The 20141-nt window shown below is 45.2% G+C and overlaps 1 protein-coding gene across 1 annotated transcript; it reads right to left on the reverse strand.

The window, feature by feature from the left end:
* Nucleotides 1–6103: 6103 nt before the first annotated feature.
* LOC137890474 (IgGFc-binding protein-like) lies at nt 6104–19941 on the reverse strand. The gene is made up of 17 exons (XM_068734563.1): nt 19921–19941; nt 18961–19050; nt 18443–18775; nt 17097–17268; nt 16527–16624; nt 15991–16121; nt 15623–15792; nt 14855–15069; nt 14534–14728; nt 13167–13355; nt 12491–12930; nt 11233–11351; nt 10321–10517; nt 9775–9913; nt 8651–8833; nt 7506–7651; nt 6104–6454 (listed from the first exon to the last, which is right to left on the reverse strand). Exons 1-17 carry the CDS (start codon nt 19939–19941, stop codon nt 6104–6106), a joined length of 3189 nt encoding a protein of 1062 aa, XP_068590664.1.
* Between the last annotated feature and the right edge of the window lie 200 nt (nt 19942–20141).

Raw genomic sequence — 20141 nt, forward strand, 5'->3', positions numbered from 1 at the left:
TAGCAGACGCTTTTATCCAAAGCGACTTACAATAAGTGCATTCAACATTGGTAATCAAAAGAACTACTAGTCACCAGAAGTCATAAGTACATTTCCTTTTCCAAGCAGAGCGAAGTGGTCGGGCGGGGGTGTAGGGCTTGACCATGGCCTGGAGATACGAAGGAGCTGTTCCTTTCACTGCCCTATAGACTAGCACCAGAGTCTTAAACTGGATGCGAGCTCTTACAGGTAGCAAGTGTAGAGAACGGAGAAAGGAAGTTGCGTGGGAGAACTTGGGGCGATTGAACACCAGGCGAGCTGCGGCTTTCTGGACAAGCTCCAGAGGTCTGATGGCCGACGCCGGGGCTCCGGCGAGTAGAGAGTTGCAGTACTCCAGGCGGGAGATGACAAGAGCCTGGATGAGAACCTGCGCCGTCTCGTCAGTGAGGAAGGGACGAATCCTCCTGATGTTGTAGAGCAGGAATCTGCAGGAGCGTGTAATGGATGAAATGTTTGCTGAGAATGACAGTTGGTCATCCAGAGTCACACCCAGGTTCTTCGCAGTCCGAGTTGGCGTCACCACGGTATCATCAATGGTGATGGACAGGTCCCGGTGCGGGCAACCCTTCCCCGGGAGGAACAGTAGCTCAGTTTTGTCTAGGTTGAGCTTGAGGTGGTGTGTCGTCATCCACTTCGAGATGTCAGCCAAACATGCAGCGATGCGCGTCTCTACTTGGGTGTCACCGGGGGGAAATGACAAGACCAGTTGGGTGTCATCGGCATAACAATGGTAGGAGAAGTCATGCGAGCGAATAACAGAACCCAGAGATGTTGTGTAGAGCGAGAAGAGAAGGGGGCCCAGGACTGAACCTTGCGGAATCCCCATAGTCAGCATGCGTGGTTCCGACACGACCCCCCTCAAGGTCACCTGGTGGGATCGACCCGTCAGGTAGGATGCAAACAGGGAGAGTGCAGAGCCTGAGACGCCCATCCCCTCGAGGGTGGAGAGGAGGATTTGATGGTTCACAGTGTCAAACGCCGCAGACAGGTCCAGGAGAATCAGGACAGAGGAGAGAGAGTTAGCTCTCGCGCCGTGAAGCGACTCTGTCACCGCAAGGAGGGCCGTCTCTGTCGAGTGACCCACTTTGAACCCGGACTGGTGGGGGTCCAAAAGGCTGTTTTGGTGGAGATAGGAAGACAGTTGGTTAAAGACAGCACGTTCAAGTGTTTTGGATAGAAAGGGTAGAAGAGAAACCAGTCTGACGTTCTTGACATCAGAGGGGTCAAGTGATGGTTTCTTCAGAAGGGGGGTGACTCTGGCAGTCTTGAAGGCCATGGGAAAGCATCCTGAAACAAGAGATATGTTGATGAGGTGGGTGAGGAAAGGAAGGAGTTCAGTCGCAATAGCCTGAAGAAGAGGGGAAGGGATCGGGTCAAGGGGGCACGTGGTGGGGCGGTTAGACGTAACAAGGTTGAGGACCTTGTTAGGGGAGAGAGGAGCCAGATAGGGTAAGATGGGGTGTGGAGATGGGAGGGAGAGAACATTCAGACTAAATGTAATTTGGACCCACCTTTGGACTTTTGTCCAGGGTCAACTTAAAAGCACCTGTGAGGTCCTCTAGTCGATAAAGTTGTTACTTAAATATTGATTTTAGCGACATTTTCAGTATGCTTTGAGCTATTATGAGTTATTTGGAGTTATGTGTCATCAGAAACCGGATTGAATCAACAGGGATGCCCTGTGTGGTGAATGTGATTCCTCCGTCCTTTCACAGATATAAATTTATAGCCAGTGTTCAGTTTTAATTTAGAACATTGAGGTGAGTGACTTCAAGTCTGTCTGTAGTGTTTCAGTCTACATAAATGTACTGTGTGTAAACTCACAGCAGTTGCCCAGTTGTCTCCATGCGAACACAGATGCTCCCGCCTCCTGGCACTCTGCCACGTAGCTGCTCAGGGCCTCACACAGTACCTCTTTCCGTCCTTCATTGATGCAGACGTCATACAAACAGTCTGACACAATCTCTGCTACGGGCACGCTACCATGGCAACCAGAGAAAGGCCCCTTTTTGTCGCTCATGATCCCACAGTACTCTGGACCAGTGTACCTGAGGAGGAGCAAAGGGGTTTATCGTCAGCTCACTCATAAGAAAGTAGTAGTACATATGATAATTAGTGCATTTACTCAAGTTCTGTACTTAAGTGCAATTTTGAGGTACATGTACTAGAATTTCCATTTTAATGCTCCAGTAATCTTCTACTCCACTACATCCATTATCCGTCTCCTGTACTACTTTCAGAATATAGTGACAGTTTAAACTTATAACTTATAACTCACTTATTATGATCCAATAATATCATATATATTATTATGAAAAGGACCATTCTGCAAAATGACTTACTTTTGTTGCTTAAAGTATATTTTGATGCTAAAACGTACTTTTACTTATTATTTGGAATGCAGGACTTTTACTGTGCTTTGGGTTTAGTGCTAATTATCAGATGTTAAGTGAAAGTAGCAGATAATCTTTTGTCATAAACTCAAACAAATCCACACATACCCCTTCATCATATGTTCCCCAAAAATATTGTGTTATAATCGGTTTAACACAACAGTGATCTATAAAAAGAATACTGGTTATTGAAAGGATACATATTATGCTAATTTTCAGGTTCATACTTGTATGTTGTGTTTCTTCTAGAGCATGTTCTCATCTCTCATCTCATCTTCAACCGCATATCCGGGATTGGGTCGCGGGGGCAACAGCTCCAGCAGGGGACCCCAAACTTCCCTTTCCCGAGCCACATCAGCCAGCTCTGACTGGGGGATCCCAAGGCGCTCCCAGGCCAGTTTGGAGATATAGTCCCTCCACCTGGTCCTGGGCCTCCCTCGGGGTCTCCTCCCAGCTGGTCGTGCCTGGAACACCTCCCTAGGGAGGCGCCCAGGTGGCATCCTTACCAGATGTCCGAACCACCTCAACTGGCTCCTTTCCACGCAAAGGAGCAGCGGCTCTACTCCGAGTCCCTCACGGATGACCGAACGTCTCACTCTATCTCTAAGGGAGATGCCAGCCACCCTCCTGAGGAAACCCATTTCGGCCGCTTGTACCTGCAATGTAATTCTTTCGGTCATGACCCAGTCCACATGACCATAGGTGAGGGTAGGAACGAAGATTGCCCGGCAGATAGAGAGCTTTGCCTTGCGGCTCAGCTCTCTTTTCATCACAACGGTGCGGTAGAGCGACTGCAATACCGCCCCAGCTGCTCCGATTCTCCGGCCAATCTCACGTTCCATTGTTCCCTCACTCGCGAACAAGACCCTGAGGTACTTGAACTCCTTCACTTGGGGTAAGGACTCATTCCCTACCCGGAGTGGGCAATCCACCGGTTTCCTGCTGAGAACCATGGCCTCAGATTTAGAGGTGCTGATCCTCATCCCAACCGCTTCACACTCGGCTGCGAACCAATCCAGTGAGTGCTGGAGGTCACAGCCTGATGAAGACATCAGGACCACATCATCTGCAAACAGCAGCGATGCAATCCTCAGCCCACCGAACTGTAAACACTCCTCCCCACGACTACGCCTCGATATCCTGTCCATGAATAATACAAACAGGATTGGTGACAAAGCGCAGCCCTGGCGGAGGCCAACCCTCACCGGAAACGAGTCCGACTTACTGCCGAGAACCCGGACACAGCTCTCGCTTTGGGCGTACAGGGATTGGATGGCCTCCAGAAGTGGCCCCCTCACCCCATACTCCCGCAGCACCCCCCACAGTATCTCCCGGGGGACCCGGTCATACACCTTCTCCAGGTCCACAAAACACATGTAGACCGGATGGGCGTATGCCCAAGCCCCCTCCAGGATCCTTGCGAGAGTGAAGAGCTGGTCCGTTGTTCCACGGCCAGGACGGAATCTGCATTGTTCCTCTTCAATCCGAGGTTTGACTATCGGCCGAACCCTCCTTTCCAGCACCTTGGAGTAGACTTTACCAGGGAGGCTGAGTAGTGTGATACTGTGGTAATTGGCACACACCCTCTGGTCCCCCTTTTTGAACAGGGGAACCACCACCCTGGTCTGCCACTCCCTAGGCACCGTCCCAGACCTCCACACAATGTTGAAGAGACGTGTCATCCAAGACAGCCCCTCCAAATCCAGTGCCTTCAGCATTTCTGGACGGATCTCATCAATCCCTGGGGCTTTGCCACTGTGGAGTTGTTTGACTACCTCATTGACTTCCACCAGGGAAATTGATGATGCTCCCCCATCAGCCTCCAGCTCTGCCTCTACCATAAAGGGCGTATTAGTCGGATTCAGGAGTTCCTCAAAGTGCTCCTTCCACCGCCCGATTACCCCCTCAGTTGAAGTCAACAGAGTCCCATCCTTACTGTATACAGCTTGGATGTTTCCCCGTTGCCCCCTCCTGAGGTTCCGGATGGTTTTCCAGAAACACCTTGGTGCCGACCGAAAGTCCTTCTCCATGGCTACTCCGAACTCCTCCCACACCCGCTGCTTTGCCTCCTTCACGGCAGCGGCTGTAGCCCTTCGGGTCGGTCGGTACCTTGCAACTGCCTCAGGAGTCCTCCGGGATAACGTATCCCGGAAGGCCTCTTTCTTCAGTCGGACGGCTTCCCTGACCACTGGTGTCCACCACGGTGTTCAAGGGTTACCGCCCCATGAGGCATCTAAGACCTTGAGACCACAGCTCACCGCCGTAGCTTTGGCAATAGAAGCTTTGAACATCGTCCATTCCTGTTCGATGCCCCCAACCTCCAGAGGGATGCTAGATCTCGCGGACAGGAGCCTCCTCCAGACGTTCCCAGTTTGCCCGCACTACCCGTTTGGGCTTACCAGGTCTGTCCAGAGTTTTCCCCCACCCTCTGACCCAACTCACAACCAGATGGTGATCAGTTGACAGCTCCGCCCCTCTCTTCACCCGAGTGTCCAAAACATATGGCCTCAGATCCGATGATACGATAACAAAATCGATCATCGACCTTCGGAGTCCAGTCGGAGGGCCCGACAGCGAGCGCCTGGCGGCTGGGTTTGCCACGGAGCCCGGCCGGGCACAGCCCGAAGCAGCAACGTGGCACCCCCCTCCTCTCCATCCTGTGGGCCCACCACCTGCGGGAGGAACCGCTGGGGTCGGGTGCGCTGCCCCATGGGTGGCAGTGAAGGCCAGGGACCTCGACGGACCAGACCTGGACGGCAAAAGCTGGCTCTGGGGACGTTGAACGTCACCTCTCTGTGGGGGAAGGTGCGGGAGGTGAAACGCTACCAGTTAGATCTGGTGGGGCTTACCTCTACGCACTGCATCGGTTGGATAGGGGTTGGACTCTTTTCTTCTCTGGAGTTGCCCAGGGTGTGAGGCACCAGGCGGGTGTGGGGATACTCACAAATCCCTGGCTGAGTGCCGCTGCGTCAGAGTTTACCCCGGTGGACGAGAGGGTCGCCTCCCTACGCCTGCGGGTTATGGGGGGAAAACTCTGACTGTTGTCTGTGCATATGCACTGAACAACAGTTCAGAGTATTCGGCCTTCTTAGAGACTCTGACTGGAGTCCTCTATGGGACTCCAGTGGGGGACTCCATAGTTCTGCTGGGGGATTTGAACGAGCACGTGGGCAATGATGGGGATACCTGGAGAGGTGTGATTGGGAGGAACGGCCTCCCTGATCTAAATCCGAGCGGTCGTTTGTTGTTGGACTTCTGTGCTAGTCATGGATTGTCCATAACGAACACCATGTTCGAGCATAAGGATGTTCATAAGTGTACTTGGTACCAGAGCACCCTAGGCTAGAGCATGCTACATTACATACTTTAATGTTAAAAAAACACCTTATTTTTCTCATTCCGTCTGTCTGCATATACCGGTATTCATCTTCTGTCTGAATATCTCTGTTTTAGAGCCTGTCTCTTTTAGTCCCTCCCCCCAAACACCAGTCTGCTCTCATTGGCACACTTTCTGAATACTGGCTGTGTGCGTTTCTCTGTGGATTGAGTTTTTTGATATGTTCACAGTAAAAAGCAACTAGACCTTCTTTACAATAAAAAAAAACCTGGAAATCTCACTTTCAACAAAATGAGACCTTTAAGTTACTGTAAAACTCAATGTTACTATAATATTACTTTATGCGGTCCTCCTCCAAGCACTGAGGACACTCGTCCTCACAGTAATGGTAACAGAATGGGTCGTAGTCTTCGATGCTCCATGTCCCTGCCCACTGTGTCACGTTAACAGCTGGGCTGCCGTCGGCGGTTGTCAGGTCATCCTCCTTGTCGCCGTTGTAGTTTCCACAGAGCCCAGCGACATTACCATAGTAGCTGCTGCTGATGGACACCATGACGAGTGCTGACCAATCAAAAGTAACTTCGACGCCAAAATCACTCTGGATTGTGCCTCTAATTCCAGATTGTGTTATGGAGATGCGGCCTTCTTCAAGACTGACAGGAAGCTCCGACCTTATACCATCCACCTGGAGAGAGAGGGAGAGACACGGTGGTGATGAAATCAAATGTTTATTGTATGATGATGATTTAGCACTGCTGCCACCTACTAAGAGACTTTGGGGATGTTCGAAATATTCTGCCAACCTTAAAAATAAATGTCAATAAAACTAAAGTATTTCATTAATTGAAATATCATCAACAGCAAATTGGGAATTGGTTGTGAAATAACTAAAAGAAAAGGTAAAAGGGGCATTTTACACCTCAAAACCTGACTTAAAATATATTCAGCAGTATAGCAGTTATTAAACCAATCATATATAAGGTGGTAAAATATGGTATTCAATCAGACAATGCACATTTTTTAATTTGTTAAAAACATCCAGTTGAAACTTTACATGTGTATGTCTGCAAAATGATTTGTCCGTTCACAGACGGGCACAGAAAGAGCAGACTGGCAAGATAAAGCATGCCTTGGACTGCATTCATTCAAAATCCGGCACCTTCTCGCAGCTTTGTGAGCCGATATGGATGTGTTTAGTTCTTCATCAGAAAATAATGATTTGCGGCTTTGTTCTCACCAACGCCCGTCCCTCTCTTCATTCACTCTCTAGCTCGCTCAACTACCGTTAACACTCTATCTCTCGATCTCCCTCACTCGTTTAGCTGGAGAGGAGGGACAAATTCTGAATGCTGTGTTAACAAACAGCCACCTACATGTTTTACTTTTAAAACATGCGACCCTCGTTCATCTCAGTACGTAGCTTTAAATAGCTAAGACAAACTGAAAAGAGCCTCCTCCACGAATTCACTAGCTGTCAACCCAACGTCACGCCTAATGTGAGTTGTTGTATTACCCAACGATGCCAAGAAACGGTACTTTACAAAGTACAATGTCATCATTACTTACTGCAATGATGGCTGGCACAACCAAAATAGGTTTAAAAAACATTTAATATGAATTTACTTGTAATTGTGTCAATGAAGAAGATTGAATCCGATTGATTTCCAGTGTAACTAAGAATTGTGCATGAAAGGTTGGTGGTGTTGACACAGCCCATGTATTGAAGTAAGACCCACCAATATGAAGCCTCTGTCGGTGTTTGGGAGGGTTATCTGGTGGCCCAACATCTCCACAGTGGCTGAACGCACAAAGGAGCCGTCAGGGTTCCCACGGAGCTCATTCTTGGTGATCACAGTTACTTCTGGCAGGGAGGGGTCAAGACCTGAGAAAGTCAGAATAATTCATGTTAACGCTAGCAAGACAGAGTGTCAACTTTATAACAACTGCTTAATGTGATATGCAGTCTTTTAGTTCACAAAGATTGGCTGGTTGATTGGAAATATTCATTACGCAACCAACATCCCTTCCATCTTGACGTCAAAAAACTGCTACCTTAACAGATAAATGGACATTTCTGTAACAGGCAATCAAATGGTGCTCGTGCAATTCCTGTTACCAGTGAATGCATCATATCAATCTCTGCTATAACAAATGACGGTCGCTGAAGTTTCACTTCTAACGTTGGGTTTTCTTTGGCCAATCGAAAAACAATTTGTTAAGTAGCCTAGTAGTTAACAAAAGGTGTAAAAGTGAATTATTCATATGTGTTTGTGTGTGTGTAGTAGTCCATTCAAGGTAACACAATGGGGCAATAGTAAAATCAAGCAATGATGAATGTTCATTTTGTTGTTAATGCAATTTTAATGCAAAAACCCTGTGAAATTACGCATAGCTGGTGCACTGGGCTGCAGGTAGGGGTGTCACTTTATACGTGTATTGACGATAACCGGGACATTTGAAGCTACAATGGGGAACTTTCTTTTTTTGTTGATTTTGGCGGTCCCTGTGGACAAAAGGGGTAGTGTCTCAGAGCGCCAGAGTCCCTTTAGAAAACTTCTCATTTCTCAGTGGATCCTAGAGGCGACGTCAACGTCGAAGCTAAAAAGGATCAAGTGTGTGACCTGGTCTCTGTTTGTTTGTAATGATGAGGCCCTTTCATTTCCTTTAAATTAATAAGTTGCAAATGACGTACATACTGTATATACTGAGGTTCTGGAATACAATGTATTGAGATATGTCTGGCAACTCCTTCCTTGCAAGACGCTCTGCATTATTTTGACCACAGAGTTGTATTTCATTGTTAGTTAAGAAAACTGTGGTGCTGCGTGAACTCCGAGCAGAGCAAACAAATAGATATCTCTGTGTTAAGGTAACTGCAAACCTGTGGTGTTGACGAGGACGTAGGTGCAGGTTCCCTGGAACGAGTAGCTGAAGTCGTCAAACGATTTGTAGTGCGGGTCGCCGAAAGCCCAGCATAAGGCCTTGGAATCAGGAACACACACTCCTTGGCCCTCTGACACCTCACAGTGCTCTTTCACCCTGCACTTAACTTCCGCACAAGGGTCTGGAACACATACAGTATCAGCATTAATCAATTATTACTATGAGTCTAAAAATGTATAACTCAAGTTGAGAGGAAGTATTGGTTATAAATTTAAACATACATGGGTGAACAAAACAAAAAGGTCTTGGCTCTTGGAAGATATAAAAAAAACAAAAAACGTTTTTGTCTCTGGAGAATCTAAACGTTTGCACTGTTATCTTCATTTATCTCATCAAATGTTGTCTCTCTCAACGGCAGCAGGCTTTTCACCATGCTTCTGTTCCAATTGAAATATGTGAGGATCGCACTACTTCCCACAGTGGCATTGAACATTCCCATGAAACATAAATTGCTAAAGCAGAACAGTTACAAATGAAAGTAGGTGGCTGGGTTGGTCGTGGATTTTTATTTTAAAGAGTAACTTAAATTGACAGTTCAACCCAGAATCAAAACTACATATTTTTCCTCTTACCTGTAGTGCTATTTTTCAATCTAGATTGTTTTGGTGTGAGTTGACTAGTTTTGGAGAAATCAGCCATAGAGATGTCTGCTTTCTCTCCAGTAATGGGGCGATGTGGCATTCGGCTTGTGGTGTTCAAAGCACCCAAAAAGTACAATTGAAAAAGTCAACAGCAATGTCGCTTTCCAGAAATCATGACTGTGAGTAACCGGGTCATGATTTCTGGAAAGATAATTTCTCTTGGCTTGTGGTGAGCATTACAAGCTAAAAGAACAAATCCATTATACTGGAGAGAAGGCAGACATCTCTTCTGCAGTTAACTCCAACTGCAGAAGAGATTAAAAATCTGAAATCTGTGGAAAGCAACAGATTTCAGATTTTTAATCTCTTTTTTTTTGTCGAAGCATTTAATAAATATTGATTGCTGTCGGACAAAATGTTTTTTGAAGATGATTGCCAACCCTAGCTTTAAAAGATCCCAGTCACTCAGCAAGTATTTTACCTGTAGAGTAGCAGCCAACGGTTCCATCCCTGTTGCGACACTCCTCATCCTCTTTGCAGCTTGTGGAGTTGCAGCTGAATTGTCCAGACTGGCAGACACAGCGCTTCGAACAGTCCTCCAGTAATACTGATTTACCGGTCTGAAAAGAGTCACTTATGCATTAGATAGAATAGATGGCCACTGGTATGCTTAACATAGAAGATCCTATTAAGATAAACGTGCATATCAATAATGTATCATATTAACCCGGGATCATTGGACCTTGTTTTTCTGTAGTAGTGTTACTTGCTTTCATAATGCATAACCCTGTTCACCTCACCTCATGTCACTGACACACGGTAATAATGGTGAGCTGTGTAGAACATTTTATTTGAAATATTAATTTTAACCACCCAAATATTTGACCCACACCCAGCTATGTGGTGGAATCACTGAATTCAGGAGCACTGTTGGCCAGGACTAACAACAGACTAGATATTAGTAAGCTACCATATTGTGCCGAATAAGCGTTACGATGAAGAAGCTGACGTGGACGACGGTGATTACCCCGTAATATTGTCCATCCACCACGCAGCCACATTCCTCTACTGGAACACAGCGGACTCCATCGGACATGAGGTCGTCGTCACACTGGCAGCCCTCCTGGCACACTGGGCAGGGCTCGGACTCCTGCAGAGAGAAGCAGGTGGAGGAGCAGGAAGAGGTGCACAGCTCATAGTGACTTCCTGCTGGACACTTCACAGCTGCAAGAAGAAGAAAAAAACATGGTTTGTTAGGATTTCTGTTGCCTAAAATTCATGAATTGTAGCAGAGTTCCGGTTTTTAATAATCCGCAAGTTGAAGGTTGTAATTTGGCACATTTAGTCAGATGGCATTGTATTAGTAGATTTGATAAATAGATTAGATTAGAAGTTAGATTAGCAGATGAAACACGTCACAGGCAAGCCGGCCTCCCACATTTTCCTAGTGCTTTCAACGCCATCCAGCCCTGCCCCTTTCTAATGGGAAAGCTTCTCATGATTCAACTGCACCCTGACACGGCTTCCTGGACCACGGACTACCTCACTGGCCGGCCACAGTATCAGAGTGCATGGCTGTGCCTCCAAGGTGGAGATAAGCAACACCGAAGCATCTCAAGTGTACTGGCCCCTCTCCTCTTCACAATCTACACTTCTGACTTCCACTTTAAAAATAAACTAGTTGTACTCCTTAAACCGTTCTTGACGGAGTGTTTATGTATTAAAGACACAGAGTGACAAGAAGAAGACAGAAAACACAACATGACAAGATAACAAATTAACAAAAGAAAACACATATCACAAAGTATTTCATCCAATATTGTTGTACTTTGCATCTCATGTCCACCATGCGATGCAGCATGGGAGAATAAACACATGCAAACAATAAGATAAGTCACATTTAGGAACAGCGAGCATCAGCCAATCAGATCAGACTTACGACAGAAAGTGTCGCTCCTCCATTCGCTTATCTTGGTGCCAGCAAGTTGACAAGCGGTGACATAATTCTGGATGTGACGACACAGGATGTCCGCGCCCCCTTTGTCTGTGGACATCTCCCTGGAAACAAACTTTCATTTAATTACAGAAAACAACAGAAACGGTCGTATCACAGATCTTCTTTTTGGTGAAAGACAATTCTGATTTTGGATCTTATTTTTGCAGTTTTGTCTCCCATTTCTATCATAATAATAACCCTAACCACTACGATTCTCGGAGGGGTCAAGAAATAAAGGTCAAAAGTCATATGATCAGACAGCAAATATCTTACCCAGACTAACTGAACCACTTTGATAGCAGGTAAAAGTCAGTGCGCCTGAAATGTTGTTAATAATCCCATATAGGAAAACAGTGTGGTACAAAAATGTATGGAATTGTTGAGAATTCAATAATTCTCGGTGGCCTGGCCCGCTGATTGAGTGTCAGGCCGATGTTAAGAATGCAATATGAAATGTGCAAATATAAGCAAAAACAACACTGGTTGTTACGGTCCTGCAGTAAAAAAGGGCTAAGGACATCATGCTGAGTCACAGTAACGTCAAGCTGGAAACACAGTTGAGACTTTTACACATCGGGGACGAGGAAAAGAAACAACACGAAAATGTTGCATCAAAACTGTTCATATCAGCAAATTTCATTTTGATTTCTTACAGGCAAAGGACCAACTACCAGGCTCAGAGTAGCGTCTCGCAGTCTGTCTGAGCTAAATTGTTGTATAACCGTATGTTACTCTAGGCTATTTTATTGAGGTTTCTTTTAGCGAAAAAAGCTCGGAGGGAATTTTAGTTCCCCCTGGGAAACAGTTGTATGTGTTGAGGGCTTTTATTGTGAAAGGTATAGAAGGAGCTGGTCTGCGTTGCCTGAAACTGACTTTGATCAAGTTTTATGGGAGATGTAAAGTTTACCGTCTTGTTTTGAATTACGGAGCCTCTGTGTTGTTGTACACTATAGTGTATGTTTTGGATGTGTCAGTACCACACAACGTGATTGGTTGATGCCTTTATTTGCAGTGGGAAAGCTCAGAAAAAAACCTTACTCTGGAAGAAAATGGCCACTTTTTCGTTGCATAATATTTGTGTCCTGTGTGAAAAAACTAAAACAAAAAATTATATTGAAGTGAATTAATCGCATGAAAAAATGCCCCTGGTGTGTAATGCCCTTGTAATGTGTACACTCTGACATAAGAGATATTTCCTTGCCTGACACAAGCATCGTAATCGGGGGTTGGCTTCACTGTTGAGTGGCAACCTGCAAATGGGCCCTGCTGGGCTTTGATGATGTTACAGGCCTTTTCAGCTTCTGGGCCCTTCTGTTCATCTGGCCCAGGGCAGGAAGCGGCACCACAGCCCGTGTCACAAGTAGTGTTGTCCGTCGTTACGACCCAGGCTGCTGATGTGTCTGCTGGCTTCTTGCCTGCTGTTAATGTCAGGTCGTCAGTCGGCTCACCGTTATAGTTGCCGCAGAGACCACGTGGCAAGCCGCCATAGGTGGACGGGATTTGTAGGAACACTCCCGCAACACTGTCGTAAGTCAGCTTCAGATCAAAGTCAGTTTCAATGATGATGTTGATGCCATTTTGATGTGCTCGCACTTGTCCGTCAGCCAGTGACACAGGAAGGGAGGCTCTGACGTCATCGACCTGAGACATCGGGGGTACAAATTATTTCATCACATTAGCTCTGTCCCACTTCAGGAGATACTGCATCCTTAGAAAGATCTACATTTCAACCAAATGGACTATAAAATGAATGAGACTTAGCTATGTTTCCATTAAGGCCAGAACATTGTGTTCACAAAGTTACCAGATGAGGTTGAGACAAGTGTAGTACCATGGCATATTGCTGGACAGTGTGTTCTAATACTGGTCAGTCATACCTTGATTTCCCAAACAACCCCGGTCTCCATAGTGATTTCCATGTCGTAAACCTTGAGCTCCAAACTGCGGGAGACTTCGCCATCCTTACTGGTTTGCTGCCGTACAAACACAGAGAAGGCTTCCATCCCTCCTTCCTGCTCCTGCACTTCTGCCAAGTTGAACAAACAGTTTCCCCACAGAGGATAAGCCTAGAGGATGAAACAGAAGATATTCAAGGTTATGTCAGAACTTGCACAGTGATTGTCGACGCTATGAGAGCGGTGAGAGTGAATCAAAAAGGCAAAGTTTAGGGTCAGACAGCTAAACAGTGAGCTGAAAGTCAGTAGAAAGGAGAGAGGTCAACAGGAAGTTCAAAACCCATATGTCAAGGAACGCTTCCTATTAGTAAACATATGTTAGCTGGGCATAACATATCAGTTAAGCTACATGTTGCGTCAAAACTCAGTTTCTTTAAGTCGAAGTACAATTGGATGTGTCTCTGTGTCTTTCTGCTCCTCAGGTAAACCATAAAGGTTGGGTCATAAAACCATGTAGTCAAGATTGACCCCGAGTCTTATCTGACACTGTCCAGACACATGGTAAATTGAGAGTTCAACCATTAAGTGACCTATCGGTTCCTGAGAGCAGTCTCTGGACATAGTTTATTAGTTCAGATTGTGTCATTGACATTTCCGTTTTATAATCTGTCTGTGGATGTTCGCGACACCTTTCACATTGGCATTTGATACATTGCTGTAAAAACATTGACATACTTACACCTGCAGTTATTGGGGTTGCCACTTGATTAAAATCGAATACTCTAATAATGCAACGTATCCTCATATGACAATTTGAAAGTTATTTTTCGTTCTTCGAGTGTATGAATGTTCAGCAACTCGAGCAATCAATGCAAAACCTGTTTAGGCTACAAAACTACTTGGTTATGGTTTAGGGAAAGATTATGGTTTGTGTTTAAATAAGTATGTTTGTTATGTAAAATAACTAAGTTTGTTTCATAACTTATGTATTAGTTACGTCTTTAAGTTGTTTGAAAAAAGTAGGGTAAAATAAGTCATTGTGGACTTGGTTTCACATGGGACACCATCAGTGGTCTCATTGGTGAACATCCTGAGATTGTTTGACCTGCCCACCCCTCCAATCTTCCCATCTGCGGACTTTGTCACTCTTTATTCTTCGGCAGCCCTGTACATTCTTGCTCATGATTACATGGTTTGTGTATGAATTACAGTGCATTACTTTTTGTAAGTATAAGTACGAACAGTGAATGAGATCAGCCTAAATACTGATATATATATCTGCAATAAGCTTATTTTTTGAAAAAGATCAAATAGATTAGACACATTGTGTAAGTGTAAATGTCCTTTACCTGTCCGTCAAAGGACCTGATGATCCTGCCCCCGCTCACAGAGCAGGAACCAACGCTCCTGGGTGAACAGGAGGCCGCGCCCCCTTTCACAACACACATCTCATTGGCTGAACAGTGGAATTTCAGATCACACTGTACTTGTCCACCGTCTGAACAAACGCAACGGGTGTCACATGACTCTTCCGGATAGAACACCTGAGAAAAAGAGCAGAGAGCCAACCAAACATATCAGCGGTAGTAACAGTGGTGGCAGAAGAAGAAGTAACGGTGTTAAAAACAGAAGCTGTGGAGCTTCGTTTGACACTGTTGCAGCTGTAGTACCTGTCCATTTTGATAATACTGTCCTTCATACTGACAGCCGCACTCTGCTAGAGGTACACACTTGTCGTGGCTCAGCATGAATCCGTCGTCACACACGCAGCCTTCTGTGCAGAGCGTGTTCTCGTCACAGTCCACTAGGGGTGTCGGGCCGCTGCAGGTCAGCTGGCAAGGAGGGGCACACATCTCGTAGTGACTGTTCGCGCCACACGATGGAGCTGGTAGAGAGACGCACAAGTCAATCAGGATGAAGTTGATGCGATTATGCTCCTCACAAACATTACAAACATGCATGGGACCTCATTGGGACTTTTGGATAACCACTCACTAACCGAGAACATTTCAGTGACATTTAGGGAAGTATGCTTGTTTGCCACCTCTCGCAGAATCAGTTAAAAAAAATCAGCCTGCATCCAGTCCAGACTGGAAGCACGACAGGGGGTGTCGTGCTTCCAGTCTTCCAGATAATCGGATAAAATAAAGAGTTTGTCCTCTCTGACTGAAGGTCATATACATCGTCTTTCATGTCCCTTTTTACCTACAATGGCCCTAATACACTTATTTGTAGATGTACATCTACATTAAAGAGATTTGTCTTTATCAACCTCAGTAGGGCCCAGAGACTGCAGGCAACACCCCAAAATTCCGTATTGTGAGGTTGCCAAGTTAGTGCATAGTCTGAATTCCGAACAAGTTACTCTTGGATGGATGGAGGAGCGGTGTAGTTCTTGATTTTCACAGAGACTGTGGGTGAGTGTGTGCGTGTCTTACGACAAAGTTGTTCAGTTCTCCAGCTCCCCACTTCCGCTCCCACATCCTGACAAGAGGTGCTGAAAGCTGATAGGCTGTTGCATAGGGCGGAGGCGTGGCCTCGATACACGCACATATCAAAAACACAGTCTTTGAGGAAGGAGGAGTGGTCCATTTTACTGTGACACTTTCTGTGTGGGCAGAGACGGAGAAGGGCACAGTCTGTATAGACACCATTTAATAAACAAAGAAATATACTGTACATGTTTAACGATCCTGGATTTTTTTCCGCTGGACATTAATCATACCTGGCCTCATCTAGTTTTTCTTAAATACTAAGCATAAGTATAAATTGTTTATTGCCTAGCCCAGCAGCATGCAGTACCTACCCAAACGGTCCCAGTTTGTCGGCGATGATGCCACAGTAGGGTGGCTGTTGGTAACGTTGCATCATCACAGGCTCACACTCCGGACATTTACCACCAGGACAGTCACTAGTGCAGCCAAAGTCTCCTCCTGCCTGGTTCAAAGACATGCAACAGTGTTATTCAACAGTGTTATTAATAACAACATAAAGATACTGTTTGATATTTAGAGGATAGGCTCCCATTTTCCAAGTCTGTTTTGACAATGTCTGTCAATCTATGTGGCCGGATGTGTTTTTATGATGAGATGTCTTTCTTCTTTTATTAATTGGTCGGAATTGGTAGGCTATTAGCAAGAGGCGGTTAGATTACTGAGGAGTGACTTTGTTCTCCTTCCCAGCTGTCCACCAGATGTGCAGACACTATTGGAGCTGCTGTATTGAGCTGGAGATGGAGCTGCACACACAATGTGTACAACTGTGCCCGCTTTCTGCTTCTAACTGTTTTCACCTGTGTATGTTTCTCAGGTCAATTGTTCTCACAAAGATCCCCATTCTCACCTTCCAGCTGTCTCCGAAGGCGTTCACGTTTTTAGCCTGGCTGCCATCAGGTTTCAGTAAGTCATCATCAGGTTTTCCATTGTAATTTCCACACAAGCCTGACACAGAGAAACAAGCAACAACCACAGCAGTCACAGTTAGAGCATTTAGAATAGTTAAGAGTAGGAAGCTGTCAGAGTGTACAGGTATACTTTTATTTCCAACAATCGCCACATAGCGGCCTGAGATGCACTGATAGAATACGCATGTAAATGCCTTCAGTAGGCAGTATTTAGTATGTTGACAGTTTTTGACCTGGTCCTCTTGAAGCAGGTTAACAGGTTAGCCATGCAGCATAGGTTTCCATCCTGACTCAACCCGGTTGCCATGGTGATCTACCCTGGGCTTCTTAATACAGGCCCCAGTGATTAAACTGCTGCCATAAACTGCCATAAACCGTATTTCCTGCGTAACCGTATGAATCGGCTCAATCGGAACGACATTGCCTTGTTTGCTTTATAACCAAAGTGCTGCCGTCACATGTTGATTGCTGAAACATATTTGAGTTAACCAAACAACCCCCCAACTTACCGCCTGTAGCAGAAGAGTATGAACTGGGTAGAGTCAAGCTGACGTGGCTTTTCCAGTTGAACCTGAGCGTCAAACCAAAATATGTCCTAACAAAGCCGAAGTAGCCACGCCGGAACAAGGAGAGCTTGCCGTCTTCAGTGGAGTAAGGCAAGTTCACTGACCGACTGTTCACCTGAGGTACACATGTACAGAATAATTATATATATATATATATATATATATATATATATATATATATATATATATATATATATATATATATATATATATATATATATATAACAGTAGTTACATGTATACAGTCTTACAGTTACAACTGGCCCTTTGAGGGCAACCATAATGCTGATGTGGCTCAGAGTGAAAATTTGTTTGACACCCCTGCTTTAGATAATATTTACAGCCCAGAAATTACTAGTTATTGATTAAGAACATGAAAATGTACATGTGCTGTGTCTGAAATTCCATATTAACATGTTGTTTACTAATCTGTCCAGAATCTTAGCATGGAAACCAATAGTATGTGAATTGCATACTACATCCAGTAAAATATTACAGAATGCCAATAATGGAAACTACACATATCCCACAATGCAATGCGGTAATGAAGAAAACGTTCGCAACAGACAACAGCGGTTGAGTGTAAGCATAAAATCTCCCTTTGCTAGGATTAATTTGAAATTAGTTCAGACCTCACAAATCATGGTTTGGTTACGGGAGGTTGGCATGGGTTACCATGGTAACGCGGCTACAACTGGCAAGGAGGCTCTCTGGAAGTGATGTTATAATTACAGCTCAGTGTCCCAAAAGATACAAACTAGCTGTTTATTCACACAAAAGAATGTTGAATGTTACATACACATAGTATCTACTGCATGCTGTGCGATTTCGGAAGCACCAATGATTTTTTGTTGGGTTTGGTTGCCCATGTCAACCTATAAACCTACACCACGCCACTACTTGCTCCGTTAGCACCCTTAGCTGCTGGCTGAGCTGTTACCATGTTGAGAGCTGTGTGGAGGCAATAGATACACTCTGTGATTGTTCTTTTAAAATGTGCTTTGCTTTAGCTAACATTTACGGCGCAGAAATGACTCGTTCCAGATGAAGAACATATTAAATTCTTTTTTTGTTGGGTTCTTAGGTTGCCCCCGCACCCCCAACTCAACACGGGAACCACAGCCATGTCATCAACTACTGACTGCTAACTCATTGTTAAAAATTAGCAAAATCCTCAAATTTAAAATTTAAAATACTTTGTCCCATACGGCAGTAGTCTACTGTAACTACACTATAGAGGGATTGGTGAGGAAGACTAGGGGTAAGTACTGTAGACAGACCAATCTTACCAGCATTTCTCCCACACTAGCCCGACTCATGCTGACAGTGATGTTACCAAATACAATGAGAGAGACGGACTTGGTGTAGGCCACAGCCTTGTTGCGGCCTCTGTTCTCATTTTGGACCAGCACTTGGAACGGCTCCAGGTCCTGGTCTGATCCCTTGGTGAGTTGAGACAGGGTGTAGGTGCAAGTGCCCTGGAAATCAAACCGGCGTCCATCAAAGTTGCGGTAGTGGGGGTCTCCGGAGCCCTGGCATGTCGCGTGGGATGCTGGGTAGCAGTCCCGGACACCGCCCTTTATGGCACAGTGCTCAGTTTTCCTACAGGTGACTGGTTTGCACTTCAGCAGAATGAGATAACAGAATATCAGATCACAGTGAAAGAGACGAAAACAAGAACAGCACACAATAATTGTGATGGCACAGGGGTCTTGAGTAACGGACACACACACACACACACACACATACACACACACACACACACACACACACACACACACACACACACACACACACACACACCAACCTTGGCTTTCCCTTTATGGCATTTACACTTGGTGGTGCAGGTGTTATCACCCCAGAAAGTGGTGGCTGATGGGTAATATCTGCCCTGATACTGACATCCACAGGTACGCAGAGGAACACATCTGAAACAAACACACACAATTATTAAATAAACAGTACATACACATGAAACCTTGCCTGTGTTCTTGTCTTCTATGGCTTAGTGCTGCTAGCACACTTCACTTGATGTCCACAAATATTTCAGGTATATTTTTGCTGAAATGTTATTGTTGACATCAGGCAGGTTGTTCTCCTGAGTAGACTAACAAAAGATGTTTTATTGTGACGCATTAACACCCAGAGTCCTTGAAACGTCACATGGGCGTTATTTTCTGCACACTTTTGCGTTTTTTAAACGTATGGTTAACGTTGTGAACAACACAAAGCACATCACAACTACTTGGTTAGGTTCAGTAAAATTACACGGTTTGACTTAAAATAAGTAAGTTTGTTAGGTTATTTAAGCTAAGTCCTGTGTTGTTAGAAATGCATTTGTGATATGTTTAAAACAAACGTAATCAGGGAGAAAATACATTTCCTTCAAACTGCAATTGACAATGCAATTAAGTTGTATGTGAGCGTCATTTTTGGGAGGCCGGGGCGGTGTAACACACTCCATTTCTACAGGCTCAGAATCATGATCTCAAAACATCACTTTTTGAGCAGTAGCCTTCTGCTGGCTGGTTTCCAAAGAACTAGAAGACATTTTAGGTTATGTCAAGATCACAAAGAGCCTGTTTCTTTTGGAAAGGCTGTTTTCAGCTGTTTTGGTTAATCAATGCGTGATCATGGGACAGCAAACTCAAAACTACTCAAACCAATGAATATTGGCCTTGGTATGAATATTGAATAGCTTAACATAACCTGGCAAATTGTTGTTATTTATGCATAGAATCCACCAAATATTAAATAACTTTGTTACCTGTCTCCACTTTGCACCCATCCTTCATTACACTGGCACCCCTCCACACAGGGGCCTTTGCACAGCTTCTCGGTGTCAGGGGATGTGCAGGAGGCAGGGCAGGCGGAACCACACGCCTCATAATGGCTACCTTTGGGGCAAGAAGGGACTGGGGGGGGGGGGGGGGGGGGGGGGGAGGGGTGTTGGAGATCATTGTTCTTATCAGTGAGAACCAATACTCT

The sequence above is a fragment of the Cebidichthys violaceus genome, unplaced genomic scaffold, assembly GCF_023349555.1.
Source record: "Cebidichthys violaceus isolate CVI_PGR_0920_01 unplaced genomic scaffold, fCebVio1.0.p SCAF_65, whole genome shotgun sequence".
In the NCBI taxonomy this organism is placed as follows: Eukaryota; Metazoa; Chordata; class Actinopteri; order Perciformes; family Stichaeidae; genus Cebidichthys; species Cebidichthys violaceus.